The following is a 13,556-nucleotide window of genomic DNA, read 5'->3' on the forward strand; positions in this document are numbered from 1 at the left end:
GAAGATGGCAGCCAAGGAGGGATTGATTTGGAGGCTGGTGCGAGGAAGGCAGGAAGGGATCAGAGAAGGTGGCAACTGTGAGGAGAAAGGGAAGACAGCTGGTGTACTTTGGGAGAGAAAACTAATTAGACTTGATGAAGAGAGTGAGGAAAAGCAGGAATCAAGGCTGGCTCCCACATTTCCGGTTTTGATGGAACCATTAACCAAGACAGGGAATCACAACCAGACCAAGAAGATAAGGCAAAGCACCGAGAGTGGCATTAGGAAGGGCAGGCCCACCACGTCGCACAACTGCTGTGAGCACCACTCACACCACCATGCTCCCGAGGCCCTATGAAGCACGTGTGAAAACGGTGCCTGGGCTCAGGCAATGGATGCGATATTCGCTCAGCCTCGGGTAATCACACCTGCCAGCCTACCTTCCACTGGCAAGTAACAAAGAAGTAGTAGAAGAGGTGAGAGGGGCTGACCAAATTCACTTGCCCTAGCTAAAGTAGATGTGATACCATTTCTAGGATTTCTTGTATCTCTACCTAAGAAACTAACATATGGAAGTTTGCTACTCAAGAGGCTCTGCAAGACTTTCTACATATTTGATAAGTTGAAACATATTAACACTTCTCCCTCTCCTCTGAGAGACCATTAAGGTCTTTCCAGTTAAAGTCAGTATCTGGTTATCTTAAAGTTAAATTTGGCCTCCAGCCCTGGCTGGCGTAGCTCAGTGGATTGAGCGCAGGCCTGCAAACCAAAGGATCGCAGTTCGATTCCCAGTCAGGGCACATGCCTGGGTTGCAGGCCAGTTCCCAGCAGGGGACCCATGAGAGGCAACCGTACATTGATATTTCTCTCCCTCTCCCCTTCCCTTCCCCTCTGAAGATTTAAAAAAAAATCTGGCCTCCAAGTCTGCCGGTTAATACTTACTCTTTTTACTCATTCACTTGCTTCGCTGACATTGACACTCCCTCTATTTTCATTACCAGATGCAGCCTCCAGGAAACCTCTTTGAAAAATACATTTTGCACCTACCCTCAATAAAATTAAATTTTTTCTTTAAGGGTATATACTGTATTTCTTGTTAATCCAACAGACAGCGTGATGCCCAATCGCAGGGTGAAAAGGGGCTCAAAGGAGCAGAAAAGGAAACTGGAAAGCCTCCTGGTTTTTGTGAGTCAGAATTCACAGTACCAGCTCATGCAGAGGAGGGCCTGGGAATCATTCCTTTTTTTTTTTAAAGATTTTATTTATTTATTTTTAGAATGCAGGGGAGGGAAAGAAAAAAGAGAGGGAGAGAAACATCGATCGGTTGCCTCTCACACGACCCCAGTTGGGGACCTGGTCCACAACCCAGGCATGTGCCCTGACTGGGAATCGAACCAGCAACCTTTTAGTTCACAGGCCAGCGCTCAATCCACAAAGCCACACTAGCCAGGGCTGGAAATCATTCTTGATTTCTCCGTTCTGACAACCCTAATGTCAATCCATTCACAAGTTTATGTCAAAATACATGTTAAATGCATTCACTTCTCGCCACAGCCACTACTTCTCCAAGTAACTAGCATGCCTGCCCTAGATTGACTGATCTCTAGGACTTACACATTTCCCCAGTACCCTACTGCAGCCCCAACACACACACACACCCCTCACCCCCCCTCCCTCCACGCAAACTGGAGGGTTCCTGTTCAAATGTCCACCCAAACCATAAGACCACCACCCCACCTGCTTTAAATCTTCCACTGCTGCCCCATGGCTCTTAAAATAAGATCTAAACTCCTTAATATGGCTTTCAAGGTCCTTCATTATTTGGCCTTGGCCTTTATCTCTGAACTTCATTTTCTGCCAATCTTGTCACTTCATTACTGTGCTACAACATAAACCACCTCCTTTCTCTCTCCAGGCCTCTGTGCTCACTGCTTCATCAGACTGAAATGCCTTCTTCAGATCTGTACATGCATCAAATCCCAGTCAAGCGTTGGTCTCCTCAGGCCTTCCCAGGCCACCCCAAACTAACTGCCTTTATACCATTTATCAACTTCCCTTATTTATTGCCTATACTCTCCCACCCACTAGAATATAAGTTCCATTAGGACAAAGAATTTGTCCAGCTTGTCCAATCCCACCTCAGTGCCCGGAAAATTGTAAACACTGCAAAAAACACTGTGTTCAATTTGCTGAATAAGTGAACGAATTCATGACTGCTTTCATTTTAAGTGCATAACTACAATATAACTTCAAATACATCAAAGATAAACTATAAGCATCTGTGAGGATTATTCACACCACACAGCTCCTCTCCATCCGGTGGCTCAGGCACGTTACAGTGACTGAGTGTCACTCCCTTACTATGCACACATGTGAGCGCAGGGCCTGCGCCAATTACAATCACCAAAGCATTTAAGGGAAAGGCGCTGCTCTGTGCTACAGACGTACAGTGTGATTACCTGGTTGGCTGTACTGATCTTCATAAGCATCCAGCCAATAAAACTGAAACACTTGTTCTTCATCTGCCCCCTCTACCAGTGGCAGGCAATTGGAATCCACTTGAACTTCCTGGACTAAGAAATTGCTGTCATCTTCCTGATCGATGTCCCAACAAGAGATATCTGGGAGAAAACCTCCTCTGCAAAAATCAAATTTTCAAAAACCTTTCAAAATTCAACACAGTAATTGCAGCAATACTTGCCCGAAAAGTCATAAAATGCTCTTACAAGCAGGACATGGTCCCTTTCTCGAGATCTGCCTCGTGTTTCACCACCTCTGCCGGCTCAATCTCTTGGTTCTGGGTCTTAGCAGCCACAGGCTCCACGTCCACCTCCTGTGCTTCCATGGGCTCATCGAAGTCGCCATCTTCAAAATCTATTGTCCCCGACTCCTCCTTGCTGCGCATACACACTTCGACCGGCGCTGGCTCTCCTGTAGGCGTCATTGCACATTCCCATCATGGACTGCTGCTGCGGAGCACAAAGGCTTCCCTCACACAGGCATAGGGGCCTACCCTTTTCCCACCCCACATTCGTCTGTCTCTTCGATCTCCAAATTGAATGTTTAGAACTTCTACTGCTACGAATTCAAACCTTTCACACCTAAACTTGCTATCACAAATACCTTCAAAATCGCCTCCGCTTCCTCCTTCCTGGGGCCTCCAGTTTTGACAGTACTTTGCAACTGCTCCACACACTTGTACATCTGCCTGCCATCACACTTACCAGCAAACTCAGCATGTTTAAGAGGAATCGGAGTTAATAGAGGCTCCTTCCTTGAGATAGGGGAAGCCGTTTTGCCTGAAGGAACTGCCTGTAAATGTTTTCAAATGTTTAGTCAGTTAGACCTGCATACTAAAATATGCCAAGTGCCCTACCCTGACCAGAAATAATGACAGTTCCCATTTATAAAACGATTTTGCATATTATTAAGGTAACAGCTTCAATTATTTTACTGTTACCTGGGCTCACAAAAAAAATACTTGTTTCCAGGAGGAAAATTATTACATTTAGCACAGCTGTAATACCTATAATAAACACATACTACTTACTACAAAATTTACTAAGAAAAAAGCAAGCGCATGCTATTTTTGAAACACATGAAACTATATAACGAAATGGGAGCTCTAATTTAAAACAAAAAAGAGGACACATTCAAAGGCATTTCGCTCACACAGAAAAGCAACAAAGTAAGTTTTAAACATAACATATATCAAGTTTGAAGGCATTTCCACACACTTTACCTTGGGGGTGTGCACAGAGAAAGGATTCAGTGAAGCTCCACTGGATCTTTTCTTCTTTGGTATCATTACAGGTGGTGGAGCTGGGTGCGGTTTCTAAAAGGAGCGGTGAGACAGACCTTCACTGCCATGCTTGGTTTACCACAAGACAGAAAAGGTACATTGCTTCCCCCACTGAAACCCAGTAAGCAAAGCATTCTTTTCCTTCCCTGCTCCCCCCACAGATCTACGTTCTGCACTATGGTTACTATAGCAACAATACCACAGACTCACTAGAAAACCAGGATACTGAATCCACCCCCGACCCACTTTTTTCTTTTCAGAACTTGACATACTTTTCCCTTACCCTTCCCGAATATTTTATTTAAAAACTATCGAACTAGGACTACATGGTGTCGGTATAAGTCATTTTAATCAAGAGTCATTTAGAAAGACGCACACCTCTAAATGAGAGCTTAGTTTTTGTGCAAAGTAGCAAATTCTGGGTACAGCTGAGCCTTTCTGAGTTCTACCACGGACAGCTCACTGACTCTTCCTTTGCTCCCACTCCAAATTCCAGACAAGGATCTCACGCCTGATTGTACAGACTGACAGGCTTCATTCTATTTTGGGAACACGGTGCAGCAACTGTGAGTGCAAGCAGTGTGTATTCCCAGAGCTGACTCTCATGTGAAACACTCGTGTGTGTGTTCATACTACCTCAAATGCACTCCCATGCAGCTCGATCTACAGAAGTGCATCGCTTTCAACAGCTAGAAACTATTCTCACCTACAATGGTGAGAACAAAGCAATCTGAAGGGCTGTTCTTTTCTGGTTTGGGTTTTGTTGGTGCTGGTGTTGGTGCTGGTGTTGGTGGTGGTGATGGCGGTGTTGGTGTTGGTAGCGTCACTGCATTTGTAAAAAATCTGGCAATAGTCTGTTTTCAATAATTACTGAACTGTTTCTTCAGCCTATGTCCCCTGCATATTTAACAGCTTTCAGAGATTCACTTACCTCAGTGGTCAGATCTTGTAGAATGTCACCTAGCAGATCATCCTTGGCCAACTCTGGAGCTTTCTGGAAGTTATAAAGGAAGGTAGAATGAGACAGCCCTGCATTTCCCATTTTCATCCAGACAACATGTCTATGAAGGGAAGAACCTAACCTCTTCAGGCCTCGCTCTGAACGCTCATCTACTAGTCACAGATATTAACAACCACCTCTGTATACATAACTCCCAAACCTACAGTCCCCATCTTCTATTCCCATCCTGGTTCCATGATCCTCCTGCCAATCACTGAAAATAAACGCAGTCGGTTCATGTTTTTCTAAAAGATTTTATTTATTTTTTTAGAGAGAAAGTGAGGGAGAAAGGGAAAGAGAAATATCGATGTGCAAGTGAAACATCGATCTATTGCCTCTCACATAACTATAACCCAGGACCTGGCCCACAATTCAGGCATGCCCTGACCAAGAACTGAACCAGCAACCTTCCGGTTTGGTTTGCAGGACAACACCCAACCCACTGAGCCACACCAGTCGAGGCTTAGTTTAGCTCTTTGATTCAATTTTCTTTCCTATCTCCGAGTTCCAACCACTGAGGTGCCCAAATTCACCTAGAAATCGAATCACTGAAATAAACATAGCCAGTTCAGCTGTCTGATTCAATTTTCTTTTCTATCTCCAAGTTCCAACCACTGAGCTGCCTACATTTACTTAGAAATCTACATTGGACTTAGTGATTAAAATTGGGAAAATGTTACTCAAAACCTTGAGTTCAAATATAGTGAGCACCTATTGTCTGTATAATCAAATATTAAATTCTTTTCACAAAGGAAACGGCAAAATAAAAGAAAAATACAAAACTCACATCTACAGTTTTCTTCCCGGCACTAGCAATGAACATTGATTTGATATCGCTTGGCTTTGTCACCACATTCTTCTTCACATTCCTCTTTTCTTTGTTGCGTGCTTTATCACCTTTTCCTGTTGGCACACAAATTATTTAGAAACATGCACTGGCAAAAATCAAAAGGAAAAAGAAAAAGCCCAGGGGGCTGGGTGGAGGGAGGCAAGGGTGGGGGGGGGGAAGGGGACACCTGTAATAGTGTCAACAATAATATATAGAGAGAGAAAAAGTAAAAACCCAGTCACTTGCTCTCTGTGTATGAGAATTTGAGAAAATACCAAGAATTCAAAATGCAAAAATATGAAATTTTATGCAAGGCACACACAAAAAGAATCTTTAAAACAAGCTTAATTCAGAAAAACTTAGGCTGAATGTTATTTCAAAAACTGATGAAATACCAGTAAAATATCTGGATGAATTAGTAAGTGTGACTGTTTAATTGCTATTGTTAGTGTGAATAAAAAGCTTTTTAAAAGGTTGGGGGAGGTTGATTTCCCCATAGAAATAAAGAGATCAACTTCACCTGGAAGCAGGGGACTAGCCTAGCAGCCTTCATGAGATCACCTTTTTAGCACTAGGCTGAATCTGAAAGGAAAAACTACACTGTGAAAAAATAGGATTACCAGTTATGATATTGCGGCATCCCGATTTCCATTTTATGAAGAACAGCAACTAGACCGATGCAATATGTTGCAGCAACACTAAGCTACAGACATTTACACCGTCAGGAACAAGTGGGCCATGTTTTCTCGATGACCATGTGTAAATAAATCGCCTGTGAACTCTTCCAATCCTGTCAATTCTACTCTTGCTTTCTGATTCATACCAGAGCAGTCTCTATCTCAAAAAGACCTACAATGAGTAGTTAATATAGTGTGGTATAGTGGCATATATAAATACACAGACCAGATGAAACAGAAAGAAGAGTCCAGAAAAAGACCCCAATTACTTATGGAAATTTAACATGCAATCTCCTATCACTGGGGACAAGATGGATGTTTTAATAAGGAGTGCTGGCTCCCATCTGTGAAGAAAGTAACCTGCACAGACGCCAAATATACCACAGAGCAGATAAAATTTTAAAATGAAATTATACAAGTGTTTTAATAGGCAAATGCCTTTATAACCTGGGTGTGGGGAAAGTCTTCCTATGATTCAAAATCAATTTGCAAAGAGAAGATTAATAAATTCAATTACACCAGAAAAAAAGTTTAAAGACAAAACAGGAAAGGACCAATTTCCCGGATATTAAAAAAGCCCCAAACTCCAAAAGGAATGTGGGTAGTAAATACAAACATATGGTTCACATAAAACCACAGGCACACCTCATTTTATTGAGCTTCTTTGTGCTTCACAGATGTTGCATTTTTTACAAACTGAAGGCAAGGCCCTCCACAAGCAAACTGATTATGGCTCGCTTTATTGTAGCGGTCTGAAACAGAACCCATAATACCTCTGAGCAAGGGTGTCAAACTCCTTTATACCAGGGGCCACATCAGCCTCGCAGTTCCCTTCAAAGGGCCAAGTGTAATTTCAGGACTGTAGAAATGTAACCACCCCTTAACCAGGGGCAAGGAGCTCGGCACTGCTGCCGGGTAGAAACCAGGTGCCAGCCGGATATAACAAGGTAGAGGGCTGGATTCCGCCCCCAGGGCCTTATGTTTGCCACCTGCACTCTGAGGTGTGCCTGTTTATGTAAACAGCTATTAAGTTTGAGGACCCCGATGCCCAACTTCATGTGTAAAAGAAATGCAAATGAAAACCACAATGAGATGCCATTTCTCACATACTGGAATGGCAAAAATTCAAAAGCTTGACAACACACTCTGTTGGTGAAGCCATTGGGGTCTAAACAGACACTTACATACATCGTTAACGGGAGTGTAAAATGGGACAATTCCTATGGAGAAGAATTTGACAATATCTCACAAAACTTCATGTGCATTTACTTTCTCAGCCAGTAATCCCACTTCTAGGAATTTTCCCTGAGGAAAATACCACTTGCACAGAGTCGTTCGTTCAATGTGGTATTATTTGTAAAAGCAAATTACTGAAAATCTAAACGTCCATTCAAGGAATCCATTTGAATAAGCCAGGGTACAGGCACACAATGGAATCCTATGCAGTGATACACAAATAAAATGAGAAAGCTCCTCCCTGTCCAGTCCAACCTCCTAATTTACAGCTGATAAAACTAATGTGCAGAGAGGGACTCATTCAACGTAACACAGTTAACAATATAGCCAGGACTCCAACAGAAGCCTGCTCAGTTCCAGGAGATGACAAGAGCACGTGGGCTCATTTCATTTCACTCTCTTTGTCATGGATTCACAAAATCTCGGAATCCACAATTAGCCACACCACTACCAAAGGGTACCAATGTGTAGAGCTACACAGGTTGGCAGAAACCAGGAAGACGGTCCATATATTCTAATTCAAGTCATGAAAGAATAAATAACATTACACATGAGAAAACACACACACATTCTTATTTTCTGTAAATGGAAACACAGGAAGAATAATCAGAAACTATTAAAGATAGTTGGTTACCTGTGGAGATGGGTAGAGACTAAGTAGAAAGCAAAGGAATAAGAGTAAGATCTTACCTTACTATCTTCATACCATTTTGATTTTTAAATCACAAGAAAGTTTTACAATATTCTAAAGTGGCGTGGCTCAGTTGTTTGGGCACCATCCCACAGACCCAAAGGTTGCTGGTTCGATTCCCAGTCAGGGCACATGCCTGGGTTGCGGGCTAGACCCCAGTAGGGGGCATGAGAGAGGCAACCACACACTGATGTCCCTCTTCCTCTTTCTCCCTCCCTTCCCCTCTCCCTAAAAATAAAGCAATAAAGTCTTTTTTTTAATGAAATTAAAACTAAAAGATTTCTCCAAAAACCTAAATTTAAAGGACTAGGCCAGATACCTCAGTTGGTTAGAGTATCCCCACCCCCATATGCGAAGACTGAAGGTCGGATTCCAGTCAAAGCACATATAAGAATCAACCAATGGATGCATAAATAAGTAGAACGACAAACTGATGTTTCTTTCTCTCTCTCTCCCTTCCTTTCTCCCCTCCTCCCTCTAAAATCAATTAAAAAAATTTAAAGAATTGAGCAGAACAAACCCAATCTTAATATTTAATAAAATTAAAAAAACCTAAATTTGAATACAAACTGAATGAACCTGTAAATTGGTAATATAACACACAAAAAATCACTTCATACACCATCTGAACATAATACCCTGACTGTAATAACTTAGTAGGATATATGCCAAAAACAAATAAAACTGCAAATAAATTATAAACTTTACTGAGAAAAGTTGTTGGTAGAGGTGTTGGTTTAGTGATTCTAAAATGTCCAATATTATTTTGTACACATTTCAGGAGATAAGGGTCTTCACTGAGCATGAAGGTTGATACAGAGAATTGAGAAAGATGAAGAAAAACCCTGTGGGGTTGGGTTTCAATCAAGCGCATCATATGGACTCACAACACACACACACATCAAATCTAGTTCTGCTCACTGAAAGGACCTAGAAACCATTACACTGCAGTAGCAATGAGTACATGTATCCCCTGGGCATGAATGCGGTTCTCCACTAACAGGAATCATGAATCTTGGGGGAAATGATTAATTCCAAGTTGAAACAGGAATAATACAAGGAGAACCTGGAACATCTTGTTCACCAAAAAGCGTGGAAATGCTCAAAGACCAATGAGGCCATGCTAAAAGGACTCAGGAGCCTGTTCAAAGGGGATTCCATTGCCAACTTGGGACAAGGTGAACATAAAAAAAAAAACAAAACATGGTGATAATAGATATTGAACTATGGCAGTAGTTTAGTTAAATCCATGAGTTTGAAGTGATCATTTTCAATGTTTTTATTTATTTTTTCTTAGAGAGAGAGACACATTGATTTGTTGTTCCACCTATTTCTTCATTCAATTCATTGCTTCTTGTATGTGTCCTGACCAGAGACTGAACCGGCAACCCTGCTGTATTGGGAAAATGCTCTAACCAACTGGGCTACCTTGCCAGAGCCGAAGTGATCATTTTTAAAAAGGAGAGGAAGGATCATCAATAGATGCTGAAAGTACAGGGTATCAGTGGGGAAAAGGGATATACACCTGGTCTCAAATTATCACCCCCCCATGTGCATGAATTCCACAAGCAGAAAGGTAGCTCTACAAGGAAGAGATCTGATGAACATCATCTTAACCAAGAGATCAAACTGAGTACCACCAATACTGGGACAAACTCACACTATGTGCCCTGACAATCAATGGGAAGAACATAACTTCATCTATGTTGTATTTTTGTCACAATGTTTAAACTGACTCCAAGCATAAAGAAGCAACCATGCAACTCCTAGACTGTGGGACATTCAACAAAACTGCCAGCCTGGTCTCTTGAAAAATGTCATTAACAGACCAAAAAAAAAAAAAAAAAAGTCCAGGGGGAAAAATAGAGGGATAGTGATGTTCTGTATTATAAAAAACTAGAGAGTCTTGAAAACTAAAGTGGACTCTGCATTTTAAAAAACAGCTATGATAGACATTACTGGGCTAACTGGGGAAATCTTACTACGGACAAATAGTATAGATGGTATCATGAGAATGGTACTGTAGCTAAGTGGACAAGTGTCCTTATTCTTAGGTCACTACAGAAGCATGACCTAAGGTGAAGTATCATGCTGTCTACATCTCACTTTCAGTAAATTCACCAAAAATAAAGTCTCTCTAGTTTTGGTCAGGAACAGGGAAGAGAGAAAGTCAACAAATGTTGCAAAAAAGTTAGTCTACAAATTAGTCCAGACATTCTGAAAAGGGCAAGATAGCACAGAATTTAGACTTTGCGGCCACATATGTCTTCTTTGCATCTTTTCTTTTCTTTCTCTCTTTTGCCTTTCATTCTTAAACATTCTTCAAAAATGTAAACACCAGTCTTAGCTCAAGGGCTACATGATTTCCTCCTGTTGTAATGAAAATGGGAAATTGTGGTGATGGCTGCACAACTCCATAAGGATATTAACCACCGCTGAAATGTACATACACTTTAAACTTTGTTTATTTTTTAGAGAGAGGGGGAGGGAGGGAGAAAAACATCAATCTGTTGCCTCTCATCTTGCACCCCAACTGGGCATGTGCCCCTGACCGGGAATCGAACCGGTTGCTTTGCTTTGCAGGATGACGCCCAATCAACTGAGCCACACTGGTCAGGGCTGTATGTATATTTGAAATAGGTAAATTGTGAATTGTATCTCGATAAAGCCATTTAAAGATAAACTGGCTGTGAGTGGGCCATAGTTTGCTGATCATGAACTAAACAAACAAACAAAAAACAATACTGAAGAGAATTTTCCCTTCTCATCTCATGGATACTAAATCAGTCTTGTTTACTCAAAAAAATGCTTGCCAGTGATTGTGTAGCTGAGAAAATTTGACATATCCATTCATTATCATTTTAAATTTCAATTAAGCAAAACAAGTTGATTGCTCTAAGTTTTAAACCTTGTTGTAGTACTTCACTATTATCGAAGAGGTAAAATTCTAAGTACATCCCTTCGGCAGGAATTAAAAGACCTCACTTATCAAAATCAGCAAGTCTAAAATAACTAAAAGACTGAAAATTCCAAAAGAAGTGAAAGACCAAACTCTTTGGGCAACAGAGACATGAAACTTCATTTCCTTGAGGTGTTTTTGCTTTTTACATTTAATTTTCTACATAACTAATGCTCCTTTCGGTAACAGAATATTTTCTATACCTGAAAACAATGGTGGTAGGTCCTCTTCCCTTAAAGAAAACAGATTCCAAGTACCAAGCCATCCCAAATTTTAAACAGTTTTTTAAATGTCAAAAGGGCACTCTCTGGAAAACAAAATGTAGGTACCTAGTTCATGGGACTCAAGGGCATCATCTTCAAGGTCGTCATCAAAAATCTCTCGGCCATCTTCCACATAGCCGATACCATCTGCAGGAACAAAATGGAATCTTGGGATCAAGTTTTCTAGAAGTGGCCAATAATAGTTTAGCCATGACTAAACCAAAAAAATAACCTTTGTACCCACTCAGACGTTCTCCTGCTCTGTGCCATTTTTAAGTGCAGCAGAATCCTGTTTTGGGGGGGTCAAAGCACAGCATTCACATGAGTTTTCTGAATCTAAACCAAAGGATCTATGTAAAGTATGCAGACATCCCTCATTTTATTGGGCTTCGCTTTACCGTACTTTCCCAATACTGCGTTTTTGTTTTTGTTTTACAAATTGAAGGCAAGACCCACGCCTGCAAAAAAGATTACAGCTCTCTGTATTGCAACACTCCCTTTACTGCAGTAGTCTGAAACCAGACCTGCAGTCTCTGTGTGTCTGTACCAACTAGGTCAGCTAGGGAAATGAGCTGGCCCACAGCACGAAAGTTTGCCACACATTGTACTTTACAGTAGTTTTCCTCTACCAGAAGAGTAATGTAAAAAAATGAAGGTCAAGAGCCCAGGAAAAGCGCTTCAGTCTATGGGGGAAAGCTGACAATATTGCTGAATCCAATTACAGAAATAGAAACATAAATGTGGTCACAGGTGCAATCTATTCCTCCTCCCAGCCAACATTCACATGCCCAAGAGGTCACACCATACCAGCAGGAACTTCGAGTTTTCTACAAGGGGCGTAAGAGCACATGGACCACCTTTGCGTTGTGCCATCTACTGCCCACAGTAGTCCTCACGTACATAGCCTCAAATGATCCTCACAGGCATCCTGTGAGCAAGGTAATATTCTTATCCCCACAATATATGGGGATACTGCACCAGAACATGGCTCCTCCCAGTTTATCCTGAGTGATGTGCCTGGATTCTCCAAAATGCCCCCAAAGAAATGTTCTATTGTTCTGCTTCCACACCCTCAAGTAAAGCATTTGAGCAAAACCCACACCAACGGTTTGATTTGAACAGAGCCTTACATCTGCCCGTGCAAAGCGGCACAAAACGCAACTAAGACAGTGTCTGGCAGGCAATTCCTTCCCACGTACCATCATCCACGATCCAGTCGTCATCCTGGCGTGCCTGAACCAGCTTCGAATACTGTTCTTCATCAACCTCTTCGTAAACGCTTGTGAAGTCCTCAACCTGCCATTATACAAGTTTGAGAAAGCTTCAAATGGAGGGAAAGTGTTAAACAATTCTGATGGAAAAAAAAAATTGTCAAAATTGAAACTGGAATGGCAGCCTGAAGGAGTAGCTGCAACCAAATCTTAAGTTCTGACATTCAACACCACTGCAGGGTTTTCCTTAAATAGACATCAATTAGCTTAGTATTCCTTTTAGGTGGGTGTTAACATAAGATATTAAATGATTCCATTAGCATAATACACTTGTCACACCATCAATTACTCATCTACTTCATAAAAAACAAACTGAATTATAGCCAATTCTTCATTAGCTGCTTTGGGGATTATTCACTTATAATTTCTAGACTGGTTTCTCTTATACTTAGCAAACCTGTAAGGCACGTCACCTCCCTCTCCACTACCTGATGTTGCCCTGTAAATAAATGATACTTTTGATAACTGTCCAACCAACCAAATAGAATTCAAAAGGAAAAACCTCACCCCTCTATCACCCTCCAAAAGTTAGAAAAACATACTCCATATTCCACAGATACACTAGAAATGGTTTTTTGAGTGATCCCTGTTTGAATTGCCAATGATCCCCCACCATTCTCAGGTCTTGAGACTATGGAGAGACAACCACTGAGCTCCTGGGAGCAACCTAAGTATCCCCTGATAGACAGACAAAGAGATGGTCTATGTAGACAATGGAATATTACTTGGCCATAAAAGGGAAATCTTGCCATTTCGGACAACGCTGATGGACCTTGAGGATGCTTATGTTAAGTGAGATAAGTGAGACAGAAAGACAAATACCATGATTTCACTTATATGCGGAATCTA

At 41.4% G+C, this 13,556-nt stretch overlaps 1 protein-coding gene across 2 annotated transcripts in view; it reads right to left on the bottom strand.

The window, feature by feature from the left end:
• POLA1 (DNA polymerase alpha 1, catalytic subunit) overlaps positions 1-13,556 on the bottom strand; it is a 300,925-nt gene that overhangs the window by 280,321 nt on the left and 7,048 nt on the right. For both annotated transcript variants that reach the window (XM_037060690.1, XM_037060689.1), the window contains exons 3-10: positions 12,636-12,732; positions 11,503-11,583; positions 5,569-5,684; positions 4,713-4,775; positions 3,722-3,814; positions 3,204-3,291; positions 2,706-2,910; positions 2,439-2,617 (exon numbers count right to left, since the gene is read on the bottom strand). In XM_037060690.1, coding sequence (XP_036916585.1) covers positions 2,439-2,617; positions 2,706-2,910; positions 3,204-3,291; positions 3,722-3,814; positions 4,713-4,775; positions 5,569-5,684; positions 11,503-11,583; positions 12,636-12,732 — 922 coding nt within the window. The remainder of the gene's footprint in view (positions 1-2,438; positions 2,618-2,705; positions 2,911-3,203; positions 3,292-3,721; positions 3,815-4,712; positions 4,776-5,568; positions 5,685-11,502; positions 11,584-12,635; positions 12,733-13,556) is intronic.

The sequence above is a fragment of the Sturnira hondurensis genome, unplaced genomic scaffold (genome assembly GCF_014824575.4).
Source record: "Sturnira hondurensis isolate 20B ecotype Veracruz unplaced genomic scaffold, ASM1482457v3 Scaffold0012467, whole genome shotgun sequence".
In the NCBI taxonomy this organism is placed as follows: domain Eukaryota; kingdom Metazoa; phylum Chordata; class Mammalia; order Chiroptera; family Phyllostomidae; genus Sturnira; species Sturnira hondurensis.